Source organism: Amphiura filiformis, chromosome 7 (assembly GCF_039555335.1).
Source record: "Amphiura filiformis chromosome 7, Afil_fr2py, whole genome shotgun sequence".
Lineage (NCBI taxonomy): Eukaryota > Metazoa > Echinodermata > Ophiuroidea > Amphilepidida > Amphiuridae > Amphiura > Amphiura filiformis.
Window position 1 is genome coordinate 29924165 of NC_092634.1, and position 15720 is coordinate 29939884.

Consider the following 15720-nt stretch of genomic DNA (forward strand, 5'->3'; position numbering starts at 1 on the left):
TGCACTGGCACTGTTCTGCCTTGGTTCCCAGGTTTTTGGTTCCCAATTAGATGATGGAACTCGCATTTGTCTATATGGATCGCCTCATCATCTATATATTTAGCGTAGATGTGAGAGGAGCTGATCAGCAGCAAATTAAAATTTTATAGCCATAAAAATATTTATAGTCTTTATAAAGCTTTGTTTTATATCGTATCATATTTTATATTTTTATCGTATTTTAAGGCCTTTATAGTCATGATGGCGTCACCAGCCATACAGGTTGTCCAAAAAAGATCTTAACACCCGGGTGGAGAATAATGTTGAAACACGGTGAAATCTATGAGGTATTTAAAAACTATATTGCAAAGAGGAATAATCACAAATTAGAATAAACGATATGCTTCAGATCTCACACCACCAAATCAAAGTCTCAAAGAGATATGTACTAAATTTGCCTTAATGCGTCTTTTTCTTCACATGAGCGACTCAGTTCTTTAGCGAACGCTATTATAGTTGAAATCATCCTATGCCTGATTCCTCTGGCTGGGAAAAAATAGGTTGACTGCCATTATTTTTACGACTGGCCCTTGATGGCCGAGTATTACCTAATTTACATTATTCCAGTGTTTCTGTATAGAAAACTGAAGAAAAGGCTGCTTGAAATCATTAAAAATTACTCGATCTCTCCATCTGCGGCACACTTGCAGGATTTAACATTACTAATCATGACCAATCCAAATTTAGGCATAATTATGCAAATTTCTGCTCGTTTTAATGCTTAATTTATCGGTAATGATTAATTTTTTTGAGAAATAAATATTAAGGGCGCACAACCATGATATGATACTATTTGGTGGGTTGAATTCTTCAACAAAGTGGTCAAAACCGACTTGAGGAGATTTCTGCATTCATCATGGATGGAGACTGTGCACCCTCAAAAATGCATTAATTAAAAGTCCTGTAACTTCTTAATATATTTTTTTTCATTCAACATAATATTATAAAAGTATTCACTTTTGGAAAGGAAATTAGTCAAGGAATCTACAAATTGCAACGTATTTTGCAACACCTTCCACAGCTGCACTGGGGTGTGTTCGGGTACAAAAACTCGTACTCCAGAACATGAGGTCAGATGGTTGTTGAACGGGGGTCATTTAGCTATGTCAATGGGAGTGATGTCATCAAGCATGTCAAGGCTCATAGTTTAGGCTTACTTCAATGCTTGAAAAATAATTCTGCGCTAAAAACAAAACTATGCGAAACAAAAACAAAGTTGAATAAGGAGAAAGATACAACAGAATTCTACAGCTATAGCGGTATTTATTTTTTTCATTATAATACTTATGCAAATGTTTTTATTAAAATATTTTATTGTTGTCTGTGTATTATTATAGTGGATAATACCATTTTCAGTTATTTTCAGTTATTGCATATTTCTTTGGCACTTAGATGTCAGCATAACATAAAGCCAGGTATGGAACTTAACTTTTTGTCACACGATAATCGGGCAAGTAGATCATAAATTTACTGCCGAACAAAATGTTACGTTTGCAAATCATGTTTCAAATCTGCTAAATATATATGTTGATTTTTGCAGTATTTCTCTTTTATATTATCCCCCGTGACTCCATTTATTTCTTGCACACTTTTGGTATTGGTGTTTTTATTCTGAAGATCAAGTCTAAATTATCAGTGAGAAAAGCGGGTAGCATTGACAGTGGTTTATAAAGCAACTTAGCATCCCAGCCAGGAAGATAGCGCCGCCATGGCCACCATGCAGTGAGGGCGTGCTCCATGGCATCTGTAACCAGGTAGAGTTTATCACTTGCATTGTCCAAAAATCTTTCAGACATTACGTTTTTCACTGCAAAAAAATCATGAAGAAACACATAAAAGTTTTTCGTAAAATTACTCATTTTGTGCTCTACATGTAGGTTGTTTATATTATTTTAAAGTGTTGTTTTCCTTTAATTCACTCATAAAGGTGTAGACAACTTAAATGTGGTGAATGTGAAAAGAGCCGTTTGCAGAACCACTCGACGTGAACATCTAACAACACTGCCAGGTTTCAGAAGCCCATGTTGTTTGGATCCAAAAAGTGAACATACCAAAGAGATTGTGCTTGCTTGTTAAATTTATGGTTAAGCACTGTATGTATATGAGCTGATGAACGTTAAAAGTGTGATATTTTAAAGATGATATCAGATGAGTTAAAGTGGATTAGTTATATTGTTAACTTCTATCATTGTTAGTAATTGTTCTATACTTAAATGGTCTTATGGTCTTAGTGTTCTAACTTAGACATCTTTCAACTATCTATATTAAAGCACAAACATATATACATTACATTTGAATTTGGGTAGACATCAATACTGCCTCCAAGTGACTGAATTTAGTTAGTCTGACCAAATTTAGTCACTTGGTGACATTGTTGAGATTAACCCAAATTCAAATGTAATGTATGTTTGTGCTAAATATAGACAGTTGAACGTGTCCAGAAACAAGCCAACATATGGAGTTTTTTTTATTTTGAAAGAAACGATAAAAATAATAAATAAATAAAAAAAATGAGGTTATTTTCCAAGAAATTACACTTAACACCACTGAAGATTATACTGTCATCTGTATCACTTTAATTCATCTTACACCCTCTTTAAGTCAGGACAAACACTTACAATCCTGATAATATTCTTCTCCATATTCCTCCCTCTCCTCCGGAGTCAACCTATTCCAGGCTCTATCCATCCGTGGAAATATGTTGCCGTCTTTATTGGTTACTTCTGTCCGAAAGTAACCCGGCTCTAAGATGTGAACGGTCACTCCATACGGCTTCATTAGAATTCTAATGAAAAGAAAATATATATATGTAATTTGGCAGGGCTCACTTATGACTAGTTAATTGTTAAGCTGAGCGACGAGCGACTGGTATTTAACCAATGAGGTATCGCGCTTTTTCCAACGCAACCAAAATCACTCGATCTCATTGGCTAGAAACCGATCGCTCGTCGCTCAGTGATGGAGCATAATAAATTCAGCTTTATACTGGAGAGATTGCGGTTTTCGCCTTCAGAGTTCTTTGAAACCATGTCACGGCATTGCCATGCCAACAACGATGTTTTCAAACGAATAATTTGGCAAAAGACAAAAGGTTGTGGTCGTTGTGATTGCCCGGGTGTGATTGCATCCTTCTCAGGTCCGGAGTGCCAGTGTCATTACCATTCCAGGCAAAATAATGAGATGACTACTCCATGAAATCGTTTTGCTCGTCAGAAATTAGCTAAAGTGCTGATCACTGTAAGAGATCATTTCGGAAAATCGCAAAGGCTTTTGCGATTTTTTTTACCCTAAATACGTCGTCACGGTAACGATGGTCGTAGTGCGAATTGGGGTTAAATCGCTTATAGGCATTTGGAATTTGCCACATGGTCTACTCTTTTTTGCTTACCTAAGGCCATCTGAGAAAGCTTCTATGCCATATTTCGCCATTTCGTATCCCCCAATCGGCATAGAATATATCCCATGAGCGCTTGATATATTGACGATACGACCTTTGGCCTTTTTGATGAGCGGAAGGAAAACATTGGTCACCTCTACGACCCCCAGTAAGTTGACCTCAATTATGGAGCGAATTTCTTCCCGTGTCCACCAATTGTATTGTCCTGGATGGCCTGTTACTCCAGCGTTGTTGATAACTCCCCAAAGACCTTGAAAGAAACGAGTCACGCAAATAAACAAACAATCGACGGTAATAACTCACTTATTCAAACAGTGCATGTAAAGTTTGTTCGGCTTATAATTGGCGAAAATAAAAGACTCATAACGGCGTGTATTGATATAGAATGCACACGGTTTTACCCAGAACTTAGACCAGTTGCGCGTTGAGTAATGCGTGACTGACGCGCATTTTATATGAATTTATAACAGTGCCTGTAAAGTTTGTTCGGCTTATAACTGGCGAAAAAAGAGACTCATAACATCGTGTATTGATATAAAATCCTCGCAGTTTTGTGCAGAGCTTAATCCAGTTTCGCGTTGCGTAATGCGTGAGTGGCACGCACTTATGTGAATTTACGCGAGCGTAAGTTTGGATTTCATTGACGGGCACAGTAGCAAAAACCGAATAAATTTCGCCAATTTATTCCACAAAAACTTTAGCATACTCCATCTATTGAGACTGTCAACTGTTGACTACCAAATGCCTCTGGCGAATATCACTCCTATAAGGTAATGATATGCAAGTTACTGCATAAGAGTATCATGTAACTTGTACTGCCTCAGATGTACAGATAGAAACCTCGGGAGTAACTCAACCATGTCAAAAGGTGAAGTGAGAATGCAAACGTTATTGAAGTCAGAGATAACGTAATATTATTATGCAGAGCCTGGTTAGGGTACTTGCCTTTGGGTGCATGAGGTCCCCGCGGTGGTAACTTGCTGGGTATTGACTTGGAAAAAGTCTGAATTTAATTGGCAATATCGGTACGTAGATTAAATTCAGATTTCCGCTTTCCTTTATGGCCTATTTAGAATTGGGTAAATGAACCACGACAGGTTCCCGTCTTTAGGAGGGGAAGTAAAGCTGTTGGTCCTATGTGTATTACAGTCAGTTTCGAAAAGAGTGTTTACCACTGGCTGTCCCAATGTGTCCCGGTTTGGTTATGAGGAGCTCTTAAAATTAGCATTACTATTATGAGTACCCTCTTACAAAAAAGTATTGGTGATCATTGCCGTTGAGGCCTAGTGTCTAGCCCCTGGGTGTAGCCTATTGCAGCCAGGTATGGTATACAAGGACGTCTTGTGATTTCAAATAAACTCAGGATGGGGTTTTCAAAACTAAATAATGAGGCCATTTTTTTTTAATCTAGTCATATTCAGCTATGACTTCACTGTTTTGATTCAAGTGCTTCCCAATGCCCCATCACGTGATCGCTTCTCCCGTAGAAGCTTGATCACGTCATTTAAAGGCCCATTCAGTGATTTGCTCATCCGGACGATCGTAAAAATCATCACAATGCATTTGTCATTGTCATAGATGTGCTAAAATGTCCTTTCAGTGGTTCAGCCGAAAGCCGTGTATTTAAGACAAAATTAGGCATTTACATGAATCTGTAATATAATACTGACAGTATATAAATTAGCTAGTACATGTATTTGAATGGGGCTTCAACTTCGTCAATACTGCTGTTTTCTTCGTTTTTTGCCAAAGTTTTCATTTCAACAACACCAAATGACAATTTGAATGACTTATCCTTCACTTTTAAGCAATTCATAAACAATTTTTTTTTACATTTTCGCTGAGATCACTGAATGGGACTTTAAATGAACAAGTCAAGTCAAATACCTGTGTTTATAATATTAAAGTTGATCAAATTTGCACACAAAAGTTTTGTGACCTGATAACAAATGTTTTGTAGTGGATAAAAATGAAAAACCGCTTTCCCCTCAAAATCTATACCTTTATTTGCTGGTATATCTGCTTTTACTATATCATAAGCGGCTTTGATACTTTCACTTTTCGTAACATCCATTTGTACCGTCTTCAATCGATTACTGCTGGCTGCTCGAAGATCAGATGCACCTTTTTCCGTAAAACACGCCGCAAAAACATAGCATCCTTTCTTATCCAGCTGCTTGGCAATAAGATTACCAAACCCGGTGTCGCATCCCGTTATGAGAACGTACCTGTATAGATTCGGGAGAAAAGAAAATATAACTGTAGTGGGATTCGAACCGGTAACTTCTAGATTGAGAGACCAAATAATTATTACGAAACTTTATAATTATTACAAAGCGCAAAAATGAATGTGGTTAAGGATTCCATATTTCCATGGACAGAGAACAGTAAATTTTCGTATTCAAGTTAGCACATTATGAATACGATACTAATACGAATAGCGTTTTCAAATTTCATCCATAGTCGCATCTTAACTAGACGTCACAAATGCTATACAGTAAAAATTCGTTAATAAGCATATGTGCGTATTCACGAGTTGCTCGGACAGGAGCGAATTTTTAGGGTAGCTTGTTAAACTTTTTCATTTGTTTTCTTTTAATTTTACCATTATAATGTGTTACAGACATTTAAATATTTGTAAATTTAAAATAATGAAAACGTTTAAACAAACTACTATAAAATCGTTAATAATCGATATATTATAGAATTATTCTATAAGAAAATGTGCCTTGTTATGACTTGGTTGGGTTATGCAGATCTCCGTTTCTTTTGTTTTGTTCTGAGCCTGAGTCCGTTTAGGGCCGGTTGCGGAGCGCTGCATGATCTGATTCTTGGAATCATTTTTGCTTTTGAATGTCATTTTTAGCATGTTTAAAATAATTTTTTCTGTTGCTTTAGTTCACTGTGTTTGACATGCATATTTGTTTTGGTTCTTTAATGCCTCTTCTTGTACCAGTACTTGATTGGACTTGCATAGTAGCTCAGGGTGGTGGAGTGTTCTGCGTTTTGCCGGTACCTTGCGTCCGCTCTGTTTCCTCCCGGCTTGGTTCCCCACTTTGAGTTGCTGTGTGATTCCAATCTTGTACAACCATGTAATCGTTTACCTTGCAATAGTGTGTATGTGTAATAGCATGTTAAGTTATTATGCTTTTAGATCTGTATTATAATATTTATTGTACTTGTTAGCTGATATAATATTTATATTTTTAATTATTGTGCCTTGGATCAAACTCGTATAAAATCTGATGGTTTTGCCATTAAGCCGCTCTGTATTTTTCTCATGGTTGGATTATGCAGTTCTCCGTTTCCTTTTTTTGAGTTCTCTTCTGTGCCTCCGGCTGCGGAGCACTGCATGATCTGACTCTTGGTATAATTTTGCTTTTGATTTGATTCTTGTTTTTAACTTATTTAATTTTGTTAATGCATTGTTGTTGTTGCCATTATTATTTGTACTTGATTGGAGTTGCATAGTGACTCAGGGTGGTGGACTGGTCTGCGTTTTGCCGGCTCCTTGTTTTTGCTCTGCTTTCTTCTCCCGGCTCGGCTCCCCACCTAAGAGTTGCTATGTGCTTCCAATCTTGTGCAATGTACCCGGTCATTTTCTTGCAATATTGTGTATGTGTAATAGTATGTTTAAGTTAGGCTATATATTGTTTTTAAATTTTTTGTTCCCTAGGTTTTATGTTTTGTAAAGCGCCCAGAGGCTATTTGCGTTGGGCGCTATATTAAATCTCTCATTATTATTATTATTATTATTATTAATAGGCACATGATAATTATGCTTATTGACGAATTTGTACGGTATGGTAATAAATTACCGGACCATTTAGCTCAATCGGTAGTGCCGTAGACTCCAGACTTGTACACGAGTCCAGCTTGTCCGAGTCCGAGCCGAGCCGAGTCCATTAGTATCCGAGTCCGAGCCAAGTCCGAGTCCTTTTGTGTCCGAGTCCGGACTCGAGTCCAAGTCCGGGGGTGCCGAGTCCGAGCCAAGTCCGAGTCCAACAAAAATAAGACCTGAGTCTGGACTTGAGTCCGGCTCGAGTCCGGACTCGGTCAGAGTCCATGCCCAGAGGTCAGTGCGGGGGGGGTGAGGTCATTCAACTTTAATGTGACATGTATCAGTCTACTGGCATTGCTTAGTAGGAGCCTGTTTGTACAAAAATGGGTCATTGGGTATAACAAGATGAAAAAGGGGTAATTGGGTATAACATTTTTAAAGAAGGGGGTCATTTGGTATAACATTTTTTTTAAATGGGTCATTATTTCCAAAAAATGGAGCAAAATTTTATATTTTGTTTCCAATTTGAAAATTTACAATACAAATTTACTGAAAAAAAGAAAATTTCAAAGATTCCGCATAATTTTATGGCATTTTGATGATAAAATTGTAGAAAAAGAAGGTCAGTGGTCAAAGGTCACTCACTACACCATAACACACACCGCTTTCCCTATACATTGTACACACCCACCCTACCAAACCCACCCCACCCCACCTCACACACCAGTTGACATTTTAAAGACTCAATCTAAGTCAACCAACCAACCGTACACACAATACTTCAAAGACCCATACATGTAACACCTGAACGTATGTATCAGATCACCCAGAGGATGATTTAAGCACTTCCCAGCAAGTCTTGCGGTTAGCACAGCTGTGTGAGTGAACATGACACCACTGCCCGCCCACTGCATACACACGTACATGGTTAAATTTGAATTTGGACAGACATATTTACAATAAAAACACCTTCATCAAGTTGGTCGATTTCACATTTTATGTTATCTACAGAAGGTGTGAATTATCCTTCATGCATACATCACTTTAGATCTGAAATCGACCAAGTAATGACGACACACGGGCAATTCTAAAACAACATCTTTTGCACAGAGTTCAATGGGATTTGAAAAGTAAAGTGGCAGTTGAAACTCTAGTGATAACACTTTTACAGTGCATGATGGGGCTTCCTTAAATCATCCTCTGCAGATCACCTGTACTGTAAATGATCAGACAGCAGTCATGTGGGGGATATTTTGTGTGTGTGTGTGGCACAACTTTTGTGCCCAGGCTAGAGAAGCATACATGTACATGTAAATGAATTGCAATGTATTCAAAATTTGAAATTATACATCACAGAAATATATAAGATCATCATCATCATCATCACCATTATCATCACATACGTCATCATCGTTATCATCATCATGATCATTGTCATAATAATAATACTAACAGAAATTCACCTGTAATAATTCTAAACATCATTTCAAAATTGTCCCACACAAATGTGCAGTGAGTAGCACACACAAACCACTATGGATGAGTACTATTTTACTAAGTGGGAGCTGAAATGTAGGGTCCAGTGTGCATGTTTCTCTCTTTCAAGAGTTTAATTTTAATGGATTGGAAAGTTCTATGAAAGAACTCTTAGATATTTTTTGTAGTCCAAATATTTAATAAAATTATGCATTTAATTAATTATCAATTATTTCATTAATGATATAAATAATATGATTCTGCCAAGTGACAGATAAATCTAAATAATTTGGTGGCTATGTAGGATATATGGCAGATCACAGATTTCACAGCCTCAATTAATTTGGAAAATGGCCAAATTAATAAGTAAAGTCAAGAAATTTGAGATCTATTTTGACATTTTTAGATAATCATTTCACATTTTACATGCATTTAATTGGACTGGACTCGGACCGGACTCGGCTTCGAGTCCGAGTCCTTTTGTGTCCGAGTCCGAGCCGAGCCGAGTCTTTTTGTGTCCGAGTCCGAGCCAAGTCCGAGTCCAACATAAAGTGGACTCGAGTCCGGACTCGAACGATACATCACTGGTAGACTCCCATTTTGCTTTAAAATATTATGCGTGTCCTTTCATGGGTTCAAGCCCACCCTAATATGAACGTCAGCTGGTATTTTCCCTGGGTAAGAAACCTGTCAGTTATTGCCTCTTACACCCATGGAACAAGTGGTGTGCTGGTCCTGGGTGCGATGGTTCATTTTGGCGTGCGCTGACCTTGACATATGCATCCCTCGAATGGTTTGTGGGGTTATCAGTGACTTTTTGTATTGGTGTACGACCCTGTAGGTTTGGTAGCCCAATATGAAGACCATTGCTATGATGTTGATGAGCATACGGTAACTTTATCAGAAGTTATCTATTTTTAAACTTTAAATGATGTAAATTAAGGGAGTAATACCCGGGAAAATTAGTCCTGCTCGAAATGTGTTGTGCCTGAGTACAGAAAGCAGCTCAATACCCGAAGGTTACTATTTAATTATATTTACCAGCGCTACACTGGCCCAGTCTGCGTATAAAGTTTGCTGAAAAGTTTAATAGCCCCATAATGAGTTGAAAAACTTGGTGCCTGTTCCAGAAAATATAATTACATCAAGATCAATATCAAACAATGATATGTTTGACTAGTACATTAAATATTTTGCAGGTACATTGTATATATATCATTGCTACGGACACACATATGTTTGTGTTTGTTTTAAATGTGATACTTGCAGTTGTGCTCCGGGTACGCGGCCCTTGAATTACATATAGGGTACCCGGGCACAGACTTACCCAATTTTTTCAGCCTTAGTCTAAATAAATAACGCGGCGCAGCGCTGGAGCAGAGAACCGGACATTTTGCATAGACCTAAATTAGCATTTCCGTCCGAAGCACTTTTAGAGCTTAAAAGGTGCCCCCCGCACACAGACATCGCCTGGCTAATAATTACTTTGTCAGCAGAGATACTAAAATCAATACCCGGGATCGATACACGTGAATGTACTATGCACGAGGGTAGAAAATGATGAATATCTCCCGTAAATGATTTCGTATAAAGAAACCAGATATGGTTCCTTGCACTTGAATATATATTTTGAACAGATATGATAGTCTTTAGCTTGCGTCTTGAGAAAGAAGCTTGCGTCTTGAGTCAAAAACTGACAATAATTCTGATTTATATGTGCCGAATTATATAGCGCAGTGTATAGGCCAATCGTGGAGGTAGTCTAAAAGCATATGACCTATGGCGTACCATGCTCGACTCACATACAGCGAGGTCAGTCACCGGTCTAATCGGGGCTATTGTCAGTAGCCTTAGTCAGATGTCCTTCGGCCCATTATGCGACTCAAAACTATTAAACAGGTCGATACAAAAAGTCTACAAAATGGCCATGCGTGGCGGTGGATTCAACCTACCATGGCGATTTCTGCCATGAAGATATCGGGGCGTTGACACTATGCCCCGCTGGGCTTGCCAAAAACTGCTACACCTCCCCTTCCCCATTTCGGCTTGCCAAAAAAAGTATTGCCCCTCCCGGCTACATCTTCACACATACACCACACACACACACCACCACCACCACCACCGCCACCCGTGTGCCATCCCCAGGAGTTCATAATTATTTCAAAGTCCATCATTGGAAAATAATGTTTTTTAATTTCATGAATTTAGGGCTTTCAAATTACCCCGTAACGTCAGTATTGATTACCAGTTATCATGGTATGGACAGAGAGTTGATATTCTTGAGAGGGCACTCTATTCACGTGGTTTCTTTTCCAACGCTAAAAGATCACGAATTTTGGTGGTTTGCAAATGAAAAGTGTCCGCACTATCGATTGATTACGTAACTGTTATGAATAATTTATTAGGTTTTTCAATGCAATCGCCTCGACCCATTAATACATATACATACAAATCCGGTGAGTTCACTGAACTACGCCCTAATACTGATGGAGTTTTAATGGCGTTAATCCTCTCCATACACAGATGAACAAATACAATAGATGAAGGTCAACACGTATGACCTCCTATGTGACATGTTATATGTGATGTACAAAAACCTGAATATCATAAAGATCAGTATTCGTTTGTGCATATGAACTGCACATTTACGTTGCTAAATATTACTCATCATATATAATGACAAATATTGGTATTATGACAATACGGTATATACATTGTATATAAAACGACTAATAGATCCTAATATCATGGCGTCAGGTCAATGTTCATCATATCCCGTATGTTTCTTAAAATTCATTCATATTTGAGACAAATTGCTGTGCCATACTGCAGTTACTGTCCGTTTTCCTATACACAATACACATTGCTCTCACCATTGACGTGTGACCTCAACAAATGATGTATGTTGGGAGAATGGACACTTGCCTAGTTAACATCACTGTGTGAAAAATAACCAGCCAATATTTTATTTATTCTCCAAAACTTCTAGCAAATATATTTCTCTAACATGACCTAAAATTACAGCTAGGTTAGATGTTCAGAAATGGTCGCACTTTTGTAAAATATGAGTGAGGGCAAGGCATAGCTAGCCAACTCCCCGTGTTAATTGAATGGAGATTTGACCGAAAATATTGGTATCGGACCGCTCACTTCTGAAGGATGCCACAAAAAAACGGTAAAAGCTACATTTAAATTATTCTAAATAGGTTCTAGAAAATAAAGTTTTGTAACATGTCCTAAATTTTTAGCTAATTTAGATGTTTGGAGAGGGTCGCACTTTTGTGTTTTAGGAAGGATATGTACACGACAGATAACACCAAAAATATGAAGAAATTATTTCAAAACCGTGTTAAGTCAACAATCATTATGTTGCTCATTTTGAAGAATGCTGGTTAACAAAAAGCAGGTCTTTGTCTCATTTCGTGAACAATGGTACACATACCATTGTTTCCTTTCGTTTCCTTTATAATCGGTTACCCAACTGAAGCTGTAATACCAGCTTTATTGCGATGTCGCACATTGAAAACAGACACTTGTACACAACCAGAGAAGATCTGATTTAATCAGTTGAGCTGCTTCAATGAGTGTTATCTTGGTTTAATAGCTTTTAATGGGGTTTAAGTCCTGCAAAGGTCGAGATGAATTCTACTGTAGACATGACTGCATCATGCCCATTTTATAGGTGCACAGGTAGATCCGTGTTTTTTTAATTTTCATTTCCTTTTAATGAAAGAATTAAGGTTTTCACTGCACTGGGGGCCACAAGGGTGATACTAATTTTAATGCTATATTTTCAAAACGAATACGTGTTCCCGATTGGCTCTATAGCGATTTCACAAAAAAGGTATTTCTAGTACAATGCAGCGTCGGACTCTAGCTGAGAGCATAGCCTAGAGCATAGCCTAAGTCATTATAGACTCCAAAAAGGGCTCTCCATACACAAATGAACAAACACAAAGGAGGGTAGTCTCCTCCGTGACCAGCTTGATTTCGATGGAGCGAAACCAAATTGGCTGCAGAGGAGACGGGTACTTTTGCCATGCAAATGAGGTGAGTGTCATAGCCCTGGTATGGATTAGACTGCGGAACTCAGTCCTCAATGATAGTCAGTCACTTATCTTTTGGTCGTTATATGACTATCATTTGAGGACTGAGTTCTTACCATACATCTTCCGAGGTGCAGTTTCAGACAATAGCTTGGGATTATTGGGACAGAGGTTAGGCCGAGTAAAAAAAATACATGTTTCTCGTCCGCGCCCGCTCCTCCTTATTTGAAGATTTTTCAAATCTCTTTTTATTTTGTAAACTTTCAGTTTATTTATAACTTGTTGAAACAGATGTTTCAGAAGTTGAAACTTATTTTACGGCTTTGTTAATACATAATACGTCATTTAAGAAGAAACTAAATAATCTAAATGATCACTAGAGGGGCCAACCTCTCAAAAACAATGAAATAAAAAGGGCCTCCTCTTTTTTCTGAGATATCAATCTGTATGTCGAATACCCAAAATATGGTGCCAAATACAGGTACGACGTATTTAGCGCCGTTTTCCAATAAAAAATAGAAAATAAAAAGCCCCTAATTTTCCTAATTTTTAAAAACCCGGACAAGAAACATATTTTTATTTTTACTTGGCCTTATCTTTTGAATTCTTTCATGACTACTGAAGCATAGTCAAAAGCATCGCCCAAAAACCGTTCCGCTGCTGCCAGTTCGAGGCTCTCCCCGCACATAGTGCATAATGGCGGAACCGTGCAAGTAGCGAATAAAGACGAATAAAGGCGCCATGATGGAAGGTCAGGTCGGGTATCAAAGGTTATTATAACTTAAATACTACTTGTATTCCCACCTTGCCTCTGTCACATAATTTCCTTCATATTATTGACAGCAAGTCCTAATTTTGACTTTGCTTTCTTTGAAAAAACATATCACTGGTGCCTGATGGGAATACCCGTCCGCCATTTCATTAAACTGGATCGTTTTCGCCTGTTTTGTGCCCAGATGTATTGGGGCGCGCTATACTCTCATTGAACAGGCAAAGTTCGCAAAACTAACAACGTTGTTATTTGCCAAACTCAATTAACATGATCCAAGGGGTCGAACATGAATTATTCATAACGAGCTATAACGGATCGATAACTGGCCTCACTTTCTAGCTAGTAAACCAGCTGAATTTTTCATAGATTTTGCGTTGCTAATAGAACAACCGTGAATTTAGTGTCACCCCCTTGGTATGGATCCCGGTATGGATATATTCGCGATCATCTGCGAATCCACTGTACTGGCTTACCTTCCATTTATGTTGATTTTAATTTTGTCAAGTAACCAAATAGAGACAAGAAACACGAATACAACCAGGAAAGCTAGCGACAAAAACTCCATGTCTAATAAAGAAACTATGCATCATCCATTACATACACGAAACCGTAATCGGTATTAAGCAACGTTCTACAAGTCCTATAATCAATGTATGCGTTGACTGTCGTCGTTGGGTAAAGTGACCTTCGAACCGTCTTTCAGTTAATTGACCTAAACATATTCCACAATATAATCACAGATTTATGGACAAGAATATTCTTTAAAAAGACAATCATCGCTCAAGGGATGTAATAGGATTTTCAGTGGTTCCGCTAAAAATAGAGCCTTACAAGTACTTTTTGATGGACTAAATCTACAAAATAATTTAAAAAAAACACAATGAAGTGTTAAATTGTATTTCTAGGTCGACTCTCGGACTGATTCTTTACAGTGCCCCACTATCATCGATTTAACTTACCGCCGTCGTGCAGGGTTGAAAGCCCATCATTATACGCTGGCCGGAAGTTACGTAAATCGGATTAACTACAATTACAATAGGGTCAAATAATTTTTGAATATATCGCGCTGCACTACAAGCAGGTTACACGCATCACCTGCGTATGTCTGCAATCATAATAATACTGCGCCAAAAAAGGATCCTTACACTTGGAAAAATAATCACAATTCCAAAAGTGGACCATGTTGGAATAAATTTGTTTTCATCTAATCATGCACATTATGACACCACATTGGATTCAACCTCAAGAAGTAAAGTTATAAGCAAAAGTCCAGTTTTAAAAGTGACAAACTGACCTATACAAGGCGCAAAAAGATTCCCCAACAATAAGCGCAACAATTAAGGAGACAACACAGTTTCTTCATTGAAGCTTTATTTAAAGCAATTTTTACTTCTCTGTACTTTTCATAACTTTCATTTTATTTGTCAGTTCTTTTGTTTCAGTTTTCTTTTGTTCCTTTTGTTTTAAATTAAATGCACGCATAAATTAGCCATTCACCACTCTCAAACCAGATGTCCAGTCCGTGGAGTTTTGAATAGGCCAGTTTGTCACTATCAAAACTGGACCTCCGTCTAATCAATTGCTTGTAACTTTGCTTCTTGTAGTCACATTGGATTCAATGGGGTGTCATAATGTGCCGGATGAGATGTATATAATAAATTTACCCAAATATGGCTAGTTTAGTTTTAAAATTAGGATTTTTCTTCCAAGTGTAAGGACACTTTTTGGCGCAGTATAGATTGAATACAATACCGCATACGTCTTTTCAAAGATACTAATCTTACTGAGTGATCATCATGATATGGTTCAATGCAGAGGTACCGCATGAACGTAGTAGTGCAACGCGATATATTAAATCAAAAATTGTTTTTGAACTATTGCTATGGAAGTTAATCCGATTATTACGTAACTTCACCAGAGTATATGAGCTTATATGAACACCTAGACCTATTTTAACTACGCATTTAAACCCAGCACAGAATTCGAGTCAAGCTTTATCTGCATTAGCACCCGCTAGCTAGCAAGGTCGCGTCATCATTTTAATAACAATATGCTATTTCAGTTAAGAATCAGAAACTCCGTAGTATACATGGCGTATTAAATGCGGTCAGTGTAGTTTAAATTGTTACGGCTCAGTTGTTCAAAGGTCACCTAACTTTATACACAGGACCTGTAGAACGACGTTAAATTAATGCGTGCATATGGGTGA

General features: G+C 37.8%; 1 protein-coding gene across 1 annotated transcript; it reads right to left on the reverse strand.

Moving 5' to 3' along the window:
* Nucleotides 1–1403: 1403 nt before the first annotated feature.
* LOC140156995 (retinol dehydrogenase 16-like) lies at nt 1404–14176 on the reverse strand. The gene is made up of 5 exons (XM_072180048.1): nt 13985–14176; nt 5438–5664; nt 3428–3686; nt 2658–2824; nt 1404–1846 (listed from the first exon to the last, which is right to left on the reverse strand). Exons 1-5 carry the CDS (start codon nt 14074–14076, stop codon nt 1614–1616), a joined length of 978 nt encoding a protein of 325 aa, XP_072036149.1. The 5' UTR covers nt 14077–14176; the 3' UTR covers nt 1404–1613.
* Between the last annotated feature and the right edge of the window lie 1544 nt (nt 14177–15720).

What these genes read in the sequence shown, in the direction of transcription:
- LOC140156995 (XM_072180048.1), bottom strand. Translation starts at nt 14,076, where the DNA reads ATGGAGTTTTTGTCGCTAGCTTTCCTGGTTGTATTCGTGTTTCTTGTC. An exon ending in AGATATACCAGCAAATAAAG is followed by an intron (nt 3,687 to 5,437) that starts GTATAGATTTTG and finishes GTTTCTTTCAAG; the next exon opens with GTCTTTGGGGAGTTATCAAC. An exon ending in GCTTTCTCAGATGGCCTTAG is followed by an intron (nt 2,825 to 3,427) that starts GTAAGCAAAAAA and finishes TCTTTTCATTAG; the next exon opens with AATTCTAATGAAGCCGTATG.